Here is a 17894-nt window from a genome sequence, read left to right as displayed (position 1 = left end):
AAAAACCAAAAAAAAAATAATCAGTTTTCCAACACATTTTTGGGGTTTTGGTTATTTGGTTTTCCAACAAAATGTCAAAAATTTTCAGGGAAAGCAGACCCTTGCCATAAAAATGTGTGTCTAGTTGAAAACCCAATTTTCCATTTGGGGGGAAAAAATGATGGAAAACTTTCTACAAGCCCTAATTTTCAACCAGTTGTTAATAATTTAGTTTTTTGTTTGTATGTGTGTCCCCTATTTATCTTCAAATGCATGACTGACTTGTGAGAATCTTTTTCTTAAAAATTCAAAAATAACACTTTCTCCTCCCCTCAATCATGGCTAAAATAGCTCCATCTCCAGTCCTAATTTAGTCCTCTAGGAAAAATCCGGGAAGACAAGATTCTATATTCCAAGTTTTTCTGAGGACAATATCATGCAAAGCTCTCACCAGCCCTCACCTTTATTATCCAGCAAAACTTTAAATTGGGAATGAAGTTAATAAAACAAATTAAAAAGTACCAAATTAAGAATGTATTGAATTTAATATTAAAATATCAGATCATGTGCTGGGCTCGGTATGCTTATACATTGTTGTATTACACAGATTCATAATTTAATATGTTAAATGGTATGATTTTGATTTTTCTTGTAGTTCAAAAGGAACAATCTGTGACAACAGAAAGCAGAGTAGGTGATGCTGCTACGAAACTTAGGGTCAGTTTGCTGAAGCATTCAGACTTTTATGCAAGACCACTCACTTAGCGAGGTTAAAAAGGACAAGATTTTGACCCTTTGATTTTTATAATAGTGGGAATACCAAGATGGTTAATTAGTAGCAACTAACTTCAAAATTATTATTATCCTAGGCAGGCATGCAGAAAAAGAGAGATAAGCACATGCCCTCAGATAAGCATGTGCAATTTCTATTTAATTCAATGAGAGGTGTGCATGCTTCACTGACAGCAGAATTGGCTGAATAAGACTAACTAAATTGACCAGACTTACAAGAATATAATTAAATTACATTTCTTTGTTCTTTTTTAAAATTATTTTTAAGATGTACTGTGGACACTGCTCTCTATGACAGCCCCTCTTCCCTTTCTGTCTCCCCAATAAAAGCATGTAATTTGAACTCGGTGGACTAAATGAAAAATGTAAAGGCTAGCATACAAATTACTACACATGCATACCATTTCTAAGGTTCCAGATTTTACTAATAAAAAGGGCTAAATCCTGCAGCCCTTACTCAGGAAAAACTCCCACTGATGTCATAGGAAATTTTGCTTGAGTAAGGAATGCAGAATTTCACCCATCATATATGTTTACTTATGAGCAGTGGGCAAAGTACTGGTAAAAACAAATTATAGATGAAGCATTCTAAGCTCTTTACCCATAATGAATAAATTGAGAGCAATGAAAAATGCTCATATGTTTCAGGAATTTATACAGTGGCTTTTGAAAGTACTAAGCAAATTCCACACACTGTAGATCTAAGGAAACTCCACAAAATGCACTATAGAGATATAAAATGTTTTAGCTAATGACAAAGTATCTGGTGCCAGACTTTATAGTTTGCTACAACTATTGTACATTAAAGGAACTACACTGAAATTGAATTAGATGTTTGCATTACTCTTGCTCGCCTGCTATAATTCACTTTTAGATTGAATTATTTTTTCTTTTAGTAGCCCACAAGAAACTATCAGAAGCACAAGTCTAATAAAACTCAGGCCAGTACTTAACATCATAGGAGACCCAGAGAAACCAACATTCTGAATACATTTGTTTGAATTTTAATATTTTTTTCTGTATAGGATTATATTTCATATGTTAACATCTTGCACAAAATAACTTTCAGGACAGCACAGTCTGGCTCACGCTAGAAGACTTGTGTTGTATCTGTCAGGTACAAGTTGGAGTGATTGTCACCCATCAGAAGGAAGAAAATTCCAGGTCTAAGTAGATTTCTTAGTAAGGCCCCCAAAACATGAGTCTGGTAGGATGTGTTTGCATTGGGAATAGAACTCTGATTATGGTAGAAGAAAAGAATAATGTGCTGCTGCTACCAAATAACATTTTTACAATGATTAGAGCAAAATGTCTTAGATAAACTACAGTGGAAATTTGATCTTCGCTTTCTCACAGAAGAGGTACAACAGTGGGAGCTGCAATGTATGCTTTCCCCACTCTGCCCTAAGTGAACCTGACACTGGACTCACGTACTGGCAGGAAAAGGTTATGACTATTCAATCCTGAGGTTCCCCTTTGAGATTGCCCATTACGTTAGTTGTAGTTTTGTGATGTGGTAGTTTTTGTCCAACAGGAATTAAGACCTCTGACAACCTGTTATCATGGCCACCCATTAGGTTGCACCAATTGTGTCACTATTGACATTAAAATTTGCATAAGTGCCGTTGAGGTGAAAGGCTCCATAAACTTTTTAACAAGAGAAGGTGCCTAATTTTGAGTGAAACCAATCAATTTTATGGTGTATCATTCCTATTTTGAAGAGTTTCAGAGTAACAGCCGTGTTAGTCTGTATTCTCAAAAAGAAAAGGAGTACTTGTGGCACCTTAGAGACTAACCAATTTATTTGAGCATAAGCTTTTGTGAGCTACAGCTCACTTCATCAGATGCATACTGTGGAAAGTGTAGAATCTCTTTTTATATACACACAAAGCATGAAAAAATACCTCCTCCCACCCCACTCTCCTGCTGGTAATAGCTTATCTAAAGTGATCACTCTCCTTACAATAAGAAAAGGAGTACTTGTGGCACCTTAGAGACTAACCAATTTATTTGAGCATGAGCTTTCGTGAGCTACAGCTCACTTCATCAGATGTATACCGTGGAAACTGCAGCAGACTTTATCTGATGAAGTGAGCTGTAGCTCACGAAAGCTCATGCTCAAATAAATTGGTTAGTCTCTAAGGTGCCACAAGTACTCCTTTTCTTTTTGCGAATACAGACTAACACGGCTGTTCCTCTGAAACCTCTCCTTACAATGTGTATGATAATCAAGTTGGGCCATTTCCAGCACAAATCCAGGTTTTCTCACACCCCGCCCCTCCCCCCCACCACACACACAAACCCACTCTCCTGATGGTAATAGCTTATCTAAAGTGACCACTCTCCTTACAATGTGTATGATAATCAAGGTGGGCCATTTCCAGCACAAATCCAGGGTTTAACAAGAACGTCTGAGCACACCTTTCCATGGCACCAAAAGCTAAAGGGCAGTAGATTTGGGAACACAAGAAATGGCATCATTGGGAAGATTATGTTGAAGCTGCTATTCCATTTTATACATTGAATATAACCAGTTGCCATGTATTACACATTGACAAAAGTCTATTTTTGTTGTTGTTTACTGTGTAAAGATCTTAATCCACACAGACTTTTTAAATGTTTCATGTCATAGTTAATAATATTGATGCTGGCATGGGTAAATGTACAACTTTAACTTCAGTTTGCATAATTATCTCTTTCAAACAGTCATCCACATTGTTGCACATCTTCTCAACATAGAGCGATATCATATAAGTCAATCGAAGGAAGCAGGGGAGTTACGGAATAAACTTTCTGGCATTGGCAAAACACCAAATGAAAGCTACTTGAACCCAATTAGAAACTATGAAGTGGTAAGTTGTCACAAGGTGCTTGCTTTCCTCGTCTGAAAAATTGTCCTCTGCAGGTTCTTTTGTTGATAAAACTTTATTTCAATACCTTTTTAAGCAGAGCTAGGAGATGCTGTCAAAGATTAACCTGAATTTCATCTGAAAACAATAGCTTAAAAAATGCAATATTCAGATTTTCCAGCTCAGAGAAATGTTTGCTATGTTAATTAGTTTAGGAAGGAGATAAGTGGGGTGTGGCTGAGTGTTATGATTAGTTGAAAATTTATTAAACCTGTAAGCTATTGATATATGAAATATGACTGACAACCTCAGACTAGAAAAAGAGAACAATATCTTAAATTTAAAAAACCAATACATAATGAAACTTCTTTCACAGCGGGTGTTAGGTTCTCACAGTGGTTTTGCAAGGTGTCCTGAAGTTGGGGCTAGAGTCTACTTTTTGTACATTGGTGTTCATCGGGAGTAACTTCATTGACTCTGGTGGACTTACTCTTGATTTTACACCAGTGTAAACAAGAGTAGATTTTTTTTTTCCTCAATGAGTGCAGGCTGCAGTTAGTTGATTTTATTTTTATAGCTGTGGCATTAGACCATAGTTCACGGTGGTGGTATTTGTTTGCTTGTGTATAATGTCTCATACTTCAACTATAATGAGAATTATAGGTGCTAAGTAGAGAGCCAGTAATGGGAAAATAGTCATCCGGATAGAAGGTGGAAGGGCAAGCATAAATCTGTGTCTTTGCATTGTTTTGCAAGCGTAAAGTTATGATATCATTGTATTAATAATTTTTCAACTTACAAAGTGACTATTTCATCTGCTTAAAAAAAAATCAAATCTCATACACATCAAGCAAACTACTCCACTAGCATCAAAGCCCCGAACATACATGGCCTTGACCTGAAAGTTGGCAAATTGGGTAGGTCTCTCAGACCCACGGGGAAAGCAAATTCTAGAGTTTAGAGCCCTTGCTGGGACACTCTATCCACAGTCACCAGATGCACATGTGATGTGTTCACTACTGATTGAAGAGGAAGAGTTTGTAGGTTTTAGAGAGGGTCCAACTCCCTTTGGTGGTTTACTCCCATTTTTCTGAGGTAAGCCTACTCTTCCAAACACATGGAAGTAAATTTCCTAATGTCCTTTCCAAACCTCTCTAATAATAATATACTTGCCTGGCAATTACATGGTAACTAAATGCCAGTCCACAAAGTAGCCTATATTTTAACCTTTTGATGATTAGTTTTACATTTCTTTTATTGCCCACTTGCATCTGTCTCTACATTCTGAATAAGTCTGCCTTTCTGAATAAATTCTAACAAAGGATTTCTTCCACCTTTACAGAAGAAAGTTCTGAAAGCAGTAATTCAAGTATTCTTTTCAGCTTAGTTATGCCTCTGCAGTAGCAGTGTATGAAGCATCTTTGACATTTTTCATTGTTTTATCTCAACATTCAAACTAGCCAATGTAGTGTAAATGGTAAAAATGTCACCTAGATCAATCCCGTTAACAGGCAATAGGATCTGAACATATTCATCACAGGCACCTGTTTGAAAATGTACTCTGTGCAGTCAAGTGTGAACATCTGAGAGTAGTTCAACTCTAAAAATGGCACTGTGGAACTTCCATATTAAATAAGTCCACTTTGCAACCTAAAATGTTTGGGTTTTTTTTCCTAACTTCTAACCCTACAAAGTCAATTTGGGATCTGGAAGTCAAGCTGTGCATTCGTGTGCATCATCCACAGTAATCTAGGGTCTGCAGGCCAAGTTAGGCCTTCAATTACAGTGTATAAAAATGGTTACTTATCTTGCAGTATCTGTTGTGCACAACACATCTCAAAGAACATACACATTCCACTGAAGGTGGGTGTGCATGCACGCCAGTGCACTCAAGTCGGATATGCCAGCAGTACCACTAGGTAGCATATGCACCCCTGCCCTCTTCGTGCTTTCAGGCAAGGGCATAAAATGGGCATCTTTGCCACTTCTCTCTCCATTCCTTCACACGGCTGTAATAAATTCCAAAGTAAAGGGAAGGTGGGAGGGTTGTGAAATATATATGCACAACGCATCTCAAAGAACAACAATTACTGCAAGGTAAATAACCTTTTTTTTTTAACTTTGAGAGATTGTGCATATATACATTCCACTATATGTGACTCCACAGCAGTTCCTTTGCGGGGAGAGAGACTTCGGATCATCTGAAGCGGGATTGTAACACCAACTTGCCAAAGCTGGCATCATCGAGAGGTCTGAATGATGGCATAATAAATAAAGTATGCAGAGACCACATTACTGCCTTGCATATATGACCTATAGGAACATTACTCAGGAATACTGTGTCACAAGGCGGCCTGGTGTATTGAGCAGGGCCACTCCTATTGGCCCAGTGTGGGGTTGGTCACACGATCATTGGGATTCTCTGTTGGGTCAAACAATTGTGATGTGGGGGACTCTGGGCCCCTGGCAGGGCCAAGTAACTAAGAAGTCCATAGTCCCTGGAGGGGGGGAAGCAAACGCTCAGTCTCTAGCCTCCTGAGCCTCCTGGCTGGGGCAAACAATAGTAGTTGGGAGCGCTGACTCTGTGGGCAGGGCAGACCAAGCAAACAGTCTGTAGCCTGGGATGGGGCAGAGCAAACACTCAGTCTCTAGCTAGGGCCCTTGGTGGCCACGCCTAGTGGCAGTGCAGGGGATGGACAGCAAAGGAACCCAGGCCCATCCTACTCCAGTGGGTTCTGACCCAGGCTCTAGGAAGCCAGAAAATTCCCTGTTAAGCATTGGCTTCTAATACATAAGGCCCATCTCAGGTATCTCCTTGGCTGGCAGCAGCTCAGTGTCCCAGTCAGACTCCATGGTTGACTGGTCGTTCGCTGCTTAGTTTGGGTGCACAGTCCCAACAGCCTGGAGAGTCACTGGTTCCTCTGCAGTAGGGTGACCAGATGTCCTGATTTTATAGGGACAGTCCTGATTTTTGGGTCTTTCTTACATAGGCTCCTATTACCCCCTTCCATCCTGATTTTTCATACTTGCTGTCTGGTCACCCTACTCTGCAGGAGCCTGCAGTACATGTCCTTCCTCCCCTTCTGCCAGCCCCAACTGAGCTGGGCTGCCTCCTTTTATCTGTCTTCTCCACCTGGAGCATGCACAGCAGGCATGAGGGGCGAGGGCCTTTGGGCCCACAGTGATTGGTCTAGCCCCAGTGTGGTGGTGGTACACCCCATCACATTCTGAGGCAATGGAGTGAGCCTTGGCAGAGGGAGCAGTTATTCTTAATGGAGGAGAGACTTTAGTAAGATTGTAACAGAGCTTGATATAGTCAGAGACCCAGTGTGAGAGTCACTGAGATGACACTGCACAGCTTGCAAAGAGCTGGGATGCAGTCCTGAAGGATCTAGTGCAGCCCAAGTAAAAAGCCATGGCTTAATGAACACTCCAAGTTATGGAGAGCCTCCTCAGCCTTAGATACACGGGGTTTGGAGAAAAAACACCATAAGATTAATTGTTTGACATAGGTAGAAAGATGACAGTACCTTGGGTATAAATTTAGGATGTGGCCCAGAAGGGATACCTTGTCCTTTATAAAAGACAGTAAAAGAAGGGTAAGCTAAAAGAGGTTGAAGCTCTGAAACCCTACTGATGGAAATAATTGCCACCAAAAACTCAATCTTCATACACAAAGATAATGAAGTCATATCCACAGATTGGAGGGAGGTCCTATCAGTTTGGAAAGCACTAGATTCAAATACCAAATGGTTATAAGATCAGACACAGGAGAGTAAACCTTGACCAGGCCCTTCAAAAACTGAGAAACAAGTGGAAGTCTTTAAATCATGATCTGAGGACTTCAGTAACCTAACAAGAGGTTAGGGATCTATTATGGGAGTGGATGGGTGGGATTCTGTGGCCTGAAATGTGCAGAAGGTTAGACTAGATGATCATGATGGCCCCTACTGACCTTAAAGTCTATGACTTTATGAGGAAAAAAAATGGGAAAATTGTCTATTGGCAGATGTAGTGTAGGAATAGAAGCCAGGTGAACTCTCATAGAAGTATTTGAAAGGCCAGATGATTTGAGATGCAAAAGATAATCCAATATATGTGACTTCTGTGTGATTGGGGAAAGAAATGATGGGAGCATGTCCAAATCGAAAATCTCTTACTCTTTGCTGTGTATGTGACTTTAGTGGAGTCTGTTCACTAAGATCACCCAAACCTCTCAGGAGCACATTTTCTCTTGAATATTTAACCAGAGATCATCCATGCCATAAGATGGAGAGATTTGAGGTTCACATGTAGAGACTTGCCCTAGTTTTGCGACAGAAGATCCCTGACCCAGAGGTAGAATTATCGGTGACCTGATGGAAAGCTGATATAGATCCATGAACCAATACTGTCTTAGCCACACCAGTGCAATGAGGATTGGTGATGCTCTGTCTTGTTTTAGCTTCCTTAGGACTCTCTGAATGAAATGATCAGAAGCGAATGCATATAGAAGATGACTGAATCAGGGAAGAAGAAAAGCATCTATGATGTAACTGGGGTTGCGATCCACCTTTGGGCAAAATCTCATGCATTTGTTGTTGAGGTTTGTTGTGAATAATTCTATTAGTGGGTACCCCCAGTGGTGGAAAACCTGAAGGATAACATCCATCCTGATCAACCACTCATGTTAAGTCTATGAAGACCTTACTGAAAGAAGAGTGTTTCTCATTCCTGGAAAATGGAAGGCCTTCAAAGAAACTTTGTGTTGAATACATAGATTCCGCAGGAGGATAGCCTCCTGACACAACTGAGATGACCTTGCCCCTCCCAGCTTGTTCATGTAAAACATAGCAGTCGTATTGTCAGTGAGAACTTGAATCACCCAATTCTCAATATGAGCATAAATATTTTGTCGGCCCAATGTATGGCCCTGAGCTCCAGCATGTTTATATGGAGGAAAATTTCCTGAGGTGAGCTTGAGCCTGAAGTTGACTAAAATGGGCCCCCTAGCCTTTGACAGATTCATCTGTAACCAGAGACATAATCAGTTCTGGGGACAGAAATGGAACTCACTTGCATACGTTCTGCTGATCCATTCACCAATCCAGAGACTGAAGCACTTGCACGGAAACACAAATCTGCATGTCCAGCAGATGCCTGGAAGATCAATATACAAATGAAGCCAAGACTACAGTCAACAGAGGTGAAGTCTGGCATGCAGAGTTAATCACGTAAATGAGGCATGTGGCTGAGACTCGCACTGTCATTGTTGGATTGAACTTGAGGATTTCTGAAAAGAAGGCTATAGATTGGAAGACTTCCTGTGGAAGATAGCCATGTTTGTTATGGTGTTGAGGTCTACTCCTATAAAAGTTTTATGTGCTGAGTTGGTTGTAGCTGTGATTTGTTCAAACTTATTTTCAGACCTAGATGGAAGAACGCGTGCCTGATGACTAGGACGTTGTTTTGGACATGATCCCTTGATGTTGCTTGATCCAACCAATCATCCATGTAAAGAAATATGTGAATGTCCAGATGATGAATGTGGGCTTCTATCACCACCATGAACTTGGTGAAAATGCTCAGAAGGCCAAAAGGAAGCACTGTGTACAGGCAGTCATTGATGGCTATCAGAAATTGAATGTACTTCCTGTGGGAAGGATGTATCACCACATGGACATATGCATTTGTAAATTGGGGTCAGCATTCCAGTCTTCAAGGAAGGGATAATATAAGCAAGGGTGACCATCCTGAACTTGATTTTCTTGATGAATTTGTTCAGCTTTCTTAGATCTAGGATGGGGCAGAGGCCACCAGACTTCTTTGGAACTAGAAGGGAGCAGGAATAAATTCTTCCAGGATCCTCTATTGTGCCCAACCCATAGCTCTTAAAGTAACATGGTCTCATGAGAAGACTCTGAAAAGGGATGGGGAGAGTGGGTTGGGGAAAGGGAGGGAGATGAACTGGATTACATATCCAGTGGGTTGAGTACCTACTTGTCCAACATGATCTTCTGCCATGTACAATACAATCATTGTGATCCTGAAAGGAGGAGATATAATTGGTGTGCTGTCCTCAATCAAAGAGTCAAAATGACTGTTTTGAGGTAGAAAATGTCTGGTGAGAAGGGCCCATTGTCATGGAAGATGGCAGGTAACATCAAAAAGGTCTTTAATCTTCTATGTACTGGGGCCTCTGATGGAACAATGGTCTCAGGTAGGGTTGTGATTTAAATTTGCTTCATTTTAGTAGCGGAAGTGTAGACTCCCAGTGAGCAAAGTGTTGCACGAGTCTTTCAGTGTGTGCATAGCATCATCCATCCTGGAGGAGAACAGCTTAGAGCCCTGAAAGGGTAAATCTTCAAGTGTAGTCTGCAGCTCTTTTGGAATTCCGGAAGCCTGCAGTCAGAATGAATGCCTGATGGAGACAGAACTGGCAACAGAACTCGAGGCTGTCAGGGGCATCTATTGCTGCCTGAAATTATGTAAGTTAAAGTGAAATAAGAACAAAGCAGATCCATACTTCTTACAGTCTGTCAGCCATTGAGCACCCCACATTTATCTCTCTCAAAATGATTTTTTTCAATGCTGTACCGGTTATTACCTCTTTTTTTACCTACTCTTAACTCTAATAATTTATTCTCTCTCTCTCTCTTTCTCCTGAGGCACTCTTGTACAACAAAAATAGATGCAAGTACTAGCAGGATTATGTAATTTCTTACTATCAATTGCTGAAACAGACAAATTCCAGTTAATATTTACATTCACGTTCGGAATAAACCTAAATGGATAACAGAACAGATAACCTTTTTTTCATGCAGCTTCTAAGCTTTTTGCCTTGTCTGGTTTGTTGCTTAAATTCATTCTTATACTGAAGCTGCATCTTTGATTTAGTCTCTATACATAATAATTTATTCTTATTTTAGAACCCAACAACACAGATACTAACTACCATAGCTGGAGTAACTGGTGTCATAATCACTGTGGCTTTCATTCTGATCATAACTTCATCCACAGAGATCATCAGAAGATCATTCTATGAGGTGTTCTGGTATACCCATCACCTGTTCATGGTTTTCTTTGTCGGTCTGGTTATCCATGGTATGGGGTGAGTGTGTGTGTGTATATATATATATGTGTGTGTGTGTATATTTATGTGTATATATATGATGATGATGATATCAACACTTTAGGATCACACAAGATTCAAACCTATGATAGTGAGTGTGAGTGGGGTATTTGATATGATTTATGCAGCAGCCAAGCAGCTGTTTTGTGGATCACACGGGTGCTTAAAAACAGGACTTTGGCACCTAAGCACCCTACTGGTCTAGAAGCCTCCTTATTTTTGATCCCTTAATCCGTCATGGACAAAGTGTGATACCATTACTCAAACTAATTATTACTATTAATATTATTATTTCATTTTATTTATTTGTATTAACATGGCACTTAGGAGTGCTAGTCATGGACCAGGACCCCATCATGTTAGGTGCTGTACAAACTCTTTATGAAATGACTGTCCTTGCCCCAAAGAGCTTACAAAACAAGAAACAACAGATGGATACAGACAAACTGGTGGGGGAGCCCAAGAAAACAATGAGACAATATTGATTAGCATGACAGGCAATGGGTTAATACATTACTCCACAAGTAGTCCCACTGACTTCACTCCACTCCTATTCAAATACGCGTAGTGTAAACTGCTCTTCAGCATTCTTAAGAATGCCACACTGTGATCCAAAAAAGGACCCCTGAGAAAATAATAAAGTACTGAATCATCAGTTTGTGATCTAGCTTGTAGATAGGGGAAATTTGGGAGGGGGCTGACTCAGGGAGTTCAGTCTTCCTCCTACTCTTCTTGTTGCTCCTGGGCATGAGTAAACTGCAACAAATGTCACAGGTACACTTCCTCGTCTGCAGCCTAGCTACTCAACTGGACGCACTTGGGAGTAAGGGGAGGCAAGAGTCAAGGCTCTGTCTACTCCCCACCCGCTCTTGCTTCTTCCTGTTCACCCAAGAGAGGGAGAGATGCAGTGGCTCTATACAGGAGCCCCCTCTGTACAGGAAGTACCTTTTATCCCCTCCAATCCCTTGCACTAGTGCACAGGATGGGCCAAGATCTGACCCCAAATAAATCTGAAAGGGAAAAAGAAGAGCAACAATTTGACCTAGCTCCATTATCCCCTCTTCTTCACCCACAACCAGCACCAGCCGTAGTACATTTTTAAACTCAATAGTTGAGGAAGGTATGTTCAAGGAAATTCACTTCATTGTAAATTCTCTAGTGTAAAGAAGTTAGAATGTAAATATGTTAAAAACACGCATCTCATTAAGGCTCTTCACAATTATTTGGTGCTCTTTAAATACGTTTCTTAAAGCTGCAAAGAAAAGAGTGACTATTTTATTTTTCTGAGCAACGCCAGCTGTTCACATATAGAGAAGGACAAGGTCTCTGGTCCAAGGAGCTTACCTTCTGACTCAATCTACAGACGAGAGAGAGATCCATGTTACACGTACTGACTCTCCAAACTGCAGTGGTGTTGCTACATACTTATAGCATAGCATACACACTGCATTTGGTGGGTTGACAATGAAAAACCTAAAAACCTTGTGGAAGAAGTATGGTTGAAACAACCTGAAAGAACAACATTAAGACAACAAACCAGCTGCCATATTTTCAGATATTTCCATTTCTGCATTCAGTACAGTGTTCGTTAACATACTAGTATAGCAAAACAACAAAAGAGACCATATCAGCTGTGTGTATCTTTTTTTTTATGTGTTAAGTCAGCTCGTCCGACGTCAGACGCCGCAGAGTCTGTTGCTGCACAATGTCACTTATTGTAAAGATCACTACTCAGAATGGGAGAAAGCCACTCAATGTCCTTTGCCACTATTTTCTGGCAGTGAACCTGTGGTAAGAATGATGCTCATGTCATCTTTATATTTATGCCCTTTCTTGAGGCAGCAGAATAGCATTGGCTAGAGCTGTGACCTGGACTCCGGATGCTGGAGTTCTATTCCTGAGTCTGCTGCTGGCCTGTAGGGTGACCTCAGACAAGCAAGTGTACTTTTCTGTGCCGTGGTCTCCCCCTCTAAAATATGAGGATAATGATCCTTACCTCCTTTGTAAAGCACATTGATATCTACAGATGAAAAATGCTAGGTATCATTATTCCGTAATAACTGTTTTTGGTATAGTCCTTTTTAACCAGGCAAACTCCCAGTGTAGACTGTGGATTTCAGAATCAAGCCTTCTGTGTATAAATCCATTATTTACAGCATTTTTGTTGTTTGTTTATTCAGTATAAACAACATGCTTGATGTGTACACAGACAGCCGTACTCTGTTGTGTAATCGCCGCTAACTCACGCAATTAACTCAAAAAACCATTTGTGATTTAAAAAAATCCTACTTCTTGTTCAGCCAATCGCTAAGACAAACAAGCTTGTTTATATTTACAGGAGAGAATGCTGACCACTTCTTATTTACAATGTCACCTGAAAGCGAGAACAGGCATTTGCATGGCACTTTTGTAGCAGATATTGCAAGTATTTACGTGCCAGATATGCTAAACATTTGTATGCCCCTTCATGTTCGGCCACCATTCCAAGGACATGCTTCCATGCTGCTGATGCTCATTAAAAAAATAATGCATTAATTAAATTTGTGACTCAATTCCTTCGGAGAGAATTGTATGTGTCCTGCTCTCTTTTACCCGCATTCTGCCATATATTTCATGTTATAGCAGTCTTGATGACCCAGCACATGTTGTTCATTTTAAGAACACTTTCACTACAGATTTGACAAAACACACAGAAGGTACCAATGTGAGATTTCTAAGGCTAGCTACAGCACTCAACCCAAGGTTTAAGAATCTGAAGTGCCGTCCAAAACCTGAGGGGGATGAGGTGTGGAGCATGCTTTCAGAAGTCTTAAGAGAAACACTCTGATGTGGAAACTATAGAACCTGAACCACCCAAAAAGAAAATCAACCTTCTGTTGGTGGCATCTTATTCAGACGATGAAAATGAACATGCGTCGGTGCGCACTGCTTTGGATCATTATCGAACAGAACCCGTCATCAGCATGGAAGCCTGTCCTCTGGAATGATGGTTGAAGCATGAAGAGACATATGAATCTTTAGTACATCTAGCACTTAAATATCTTGCAATGCTGGTGTCATAAATATAAAGGGAAGGGTAAACACCTTTAAATCCCTCCTGGCCAGAGGAAAAACCCTTTCACCTGTAAAGGGTTAAGAAGCTATTTTTACCAGCTTAGGTTAAAACTTCCCCAAAGTACAAACTATTTTACCTTTTGTCCCTGGACTTTATTGCTGCCACCACCAAGTGTCTAACAAATATAGCAGGGAAAGAGCCCACTTGGAAACGTCTTTCCCCCCCAAGCCCTACACCCCCTATCCTGGGGAAGGCTTGATAAAAATCCTCACCAATTTGCACAGGTGAATACAGACCCAAACCCTTGGATCTTAAGAACAATGAAAAAGCAATCAAGTTCTTAAAAGAAGAATTTTAATTAAAGAAAAAGTAAAAGAATCACCTCTGTAAAATCAGGATGGTAAATACCTTACAGGGTAATCAGATTCAAAACATAGAGAATCCCTCTAGGCTAAACCTTAAGTTACAAAAAGACACAAACAGGAATATACATTCTATTCAGCACAACTTATTTTATCAGCCATTTAAACAAAACAGAATCTAACGCATATCTAACTAGATTGCTTACTGACTTTTTACAGGAGTTCTGACCTGCATTTTTGCTCTGGTCCTGGCAAAAAAAAAAAAAACAAAAAAAACCACCACCACACACAAACAGAGAGAACCCTTTGTTTCTGCTCCCTCCAGCTTTGAAAGTATCTTGTCTCCTCATTGGTCATTTTGGTCAGGTGCCAGCGAGGTTGTCTTAGCTTCTTAACCCTTTACAGGTGAGAAGGTTTTTCCTCTGGCCAGGAGGGATTTAAAGGTGTTTACCCTTCCCTTTATATTTGACAGCTGGCTACAACAGTGCCAAGAGAGTGCCTGTTCTCACTTTCAAGTGACATTGTAAATAAGAAGCAGGCAGCATTATCTCCTGAAAATGTAAACAAACTTGTTTGTCTGAGTGATTGGCTGAAAAAGAAGTAGGACTGAGTAGACTTGTGGGCTCTAAAGTTTTACATTATTTTATTTTTGAATGCAGTTTGGTTTTTTGTTTTTTCTTTTTACATAATTTTACATTTGTAAGTTCAGCTTTCATGAGAGAGATCGCACTACAGTACTTGTATGAGGTAAATTGAAAAATACTATTTCTTTTGTTTTTACAGTGCAAATATTTATAATCAACAATAAATATAAAGTGAGCATTGTACACTTTGTATTCTGTGTTGTACTTGAAACCAATATATTTGAAAACGTAGAAAACATCCAAAAATATTTAAATAAATGTTGTTCTATTATTGTTTAACAGAGCAATTAATCGCATGATTGATTTTCTTAATCACACGATTAATTGTGTTTAATCTTTTTAGTCACTTGACAGTCCTAATAAAGAGACTCCATCCCCTAAGAACTTACTATCTAAAGCAGTGGTTTTCAACCTGAAGTCCACCTGGGGATCTGCAGACTATGTCTAAGATTTCCAAAGGATTCTGTACCTCCATTCAAAAATTTTTAAATAGAGGAAAAAATAACATTCAGTATCTTGTAATGCTTTTAATGGCTGCCATAGATTTTTCTTAAACTATTGTTAGCCACAAGTAATGAGGAAATGAATGCCTCTCTAAAAATTTCAGCTACCGTGTTTCCATAAAAATCAATATACTGTTATGCTCTGTGAATACAGACAGAAGCTTGCTTCCAACAACATGGTCTAATATTAACTATCATAAAGCTAACTAGTGAACTTATCCTTTTCTCTGTTAGATCTCCTTTGCCAGACTTTCCTGCATACCCAAAGCCATAAACTTAAAGTCACATTATATTAAATGGATTGTGATAATACCATATGGTATCTGTAAGAATGTTACTTTTCTGGATGTGTAATACGCTATGATATAATATCTGGTAGCTAATTCTGAATTCCATTCAAAAAACCACTCAGAGGGTAAAAGCCATGATGACATTTCTGTAATACTTTGTATTGTATCTGTCAACTCATATGGGTTTGATCTGGCTCCTACTGAAGTCAGTGACACAATTCCCATTAACTTGTGTCAGACTTTATATCATCAATCCCTATCTTGAGTCAGTCCAGCACCATCTCACTTCATTCTAATTATGAGGAGAAATCACCACCTGGGAAAGAATGTAAATTTTCTGATTACCAGGGAAGGACATCTGTCACCTACCAGTCCACCCAGTCCTGGAGGATGCTCTGTTATTCTTAACCATCCAGAAGACATGTTCAAACGAAAGAGTTTAAAAGCTGTTTGCTAATGATCAAAGTGGCTCATTTCAAAGCTTTGGCTGAGCTCTTACAAAGGACAATTCCTGTTACATGTTTTTATTTACAAGTAGTACAAACAAAGGAGAAAAACGGTTTAATCATTGTTGTAACTTGATCTACGCTAACTTAGGGACACATCAAACTGCTGACTGTGCAGAGACATTTCTAGTCTTTAGGGACAATGAATAAGCTGAGTTTCTGCTTTAACTCAGAATCTTCTTACTTTTGTCAGCCTCTCACCATTGTTTAAATGTGTATTTTTAATTTAATTTTCAAGACTTATCCTAGGCAAATTGCTACTCCATCCCCTTAGCACCATCTAAAGAAATTACATAATATGAATGATGTCCTTCTCATAAGATGCTTTATAACCTAGCATCATTCCAGCTTGTACACCAAAGTCAATGTTTCAGCAAACAAATATTGATTTAGGTGGCTTGAAAAGGCACATGTTTTTCAGGTCTTTGGTTAGCTTAAATGATCTGTTTGTGCATTCTTCCATCTATGAAACTGGAAATATGATGGTGTCCTCTGTACAGACAAATGTCTGCATTTTTGTAATCTTGCAGATTCAACTATATCTAATTATCTAAAGCTATTATACTCCAACTGAGTACAATTATCAACTAATATACATGATCAGCTATGTATCTTTGATTATTATATTGATCAGTATATATGATCAGCAAAGTACAATGATCATGTATACCTACAGTATGATCAGTTTAGTTCCATAAATCAGCTTAGTCCAATTATTGATACAGAACAGACTAACTGATTATGTGAGAATATATACTTAAAGCATAAGTGAACATTTTGGATCTAATTCTGGCTAGTGCTGGAAAGCCTATTTGCATACTGGAAAGCCAACAATGAGAGCACTGGGGAGAAGCTGGTTACCCCTATTCTGACTACTCTGAAATGTCTCAGAGTCTCTGTGACAAAAGCAAGGGAGTAAGACTCTGGATTTTGCTCCATAAATATATGCATTTATACTCCATGACCTAGCAATGACATATACATACAACTCCTAAGTAGTTAATCCTTTTGTCTGTTAGTAGGAAAAGCTTTTAAAGGGAGGATCTTGGCCAGAATACAGATGTACATTAACACAGCTTTTGTAGTGTACCCATTAAAGAATTCATTATATTTGTTTCAGGCAAATGCAAGAATTTGTCCCTTAGTAGACAGTACAAGAAATATGCTCTCTTCCTAGGTCAACCAAAAGCCACAGAAGAAAGGTCCAAATCATGTCATTTTATGCTAACTGCTGATTTAAGTTTTGTTGTCTTTTTCTGTGCAACTTTCTACAGGCTTGGAAATGGGTTTTAGGTCCTGTGGTAGTATACATCTGTGAAAGAATGGTTAGGTTCTGGAGATTTCAGCAGAAAGTTGTCATTACAAAGGTATGTAATATAGTCTAAATGTCTGAATAAAAACCAACGTACAAATGAAATGGTTTTATCAACAGAAGTTGTTTTATTTGCTAGTTTTGTTGATGACCACTCTGTAACCTCATCTTCACGACTGGCTTCGTGAGCTCTTCCAGTATTACCATGTAGTTTTGCAAAGTATTGCTTTTTAATTTGGTTTTAGCTTTTGCTCCCGCTCCAATAGTGAGTCCATAAGTTCTACATGTAAGCAAACTTGATCCACAATGTACCAGACTGATGAGGCAACCTGTGATCAGGTGATGTCTCTCCTTCTTTAGGCCCATAGAGTGAAATCCTGATCTTTATTGAAGTCAGCAGCAAAACTCATACTAACTTTAATGGGGGTCCAGGATTCTACCCTTGGAGCCTGGAGACCTGAAGGGGATTATGGGGCATATCCTTCATTGGT

General features: G+C 39.4%; 1 protein-coding gene across 1 annotated transcript in view; it reads left to right on the top strand.

Annotated features, from left to right (window-relative positions):
- NOX3 (NADPH oxidase 3) overlaps positions 1–17894 on the top strand; it is a 62248-nt gene that overhangs the window by 9815 nt on the left and 34539 nt on the right. The window contains exons 5-8 of the mRNA XM_048844174.2: positions 3478–3623; positions 10529–10710; positions 12393–12522; positions 17366–17458. Of these exons, the coding sequence (XP_048700131.2) occupies positions 3478–3623; positions 10529–10710; positions 12393–12522; positions 17366–17458 (551 nt within the window). The remainder of the gene's footprint in view (positions 1–3477; positions 3624–10528; positions 10711–12392; positions 12523–17365; positions 17459–17894) is intronic.

This window comes from Caretta caretta, chromosome 3 (genome assembly GCF_965140235.1).
Source record: "Caretta caretta isolate rCarCar2 chromosome 3, rCarCar1.hap1, whole genome shotgun sequence".
Lineage (NCBI taxonomy): Eukaryota > Metazoa > Chordata > Testudines > Cheloniidae > Caretta > Caretta caretta.
Note: the sequence above shows the minus strand (reverse complement) of the source record. Positions and strands in the feature narration are given on the sequence as shown.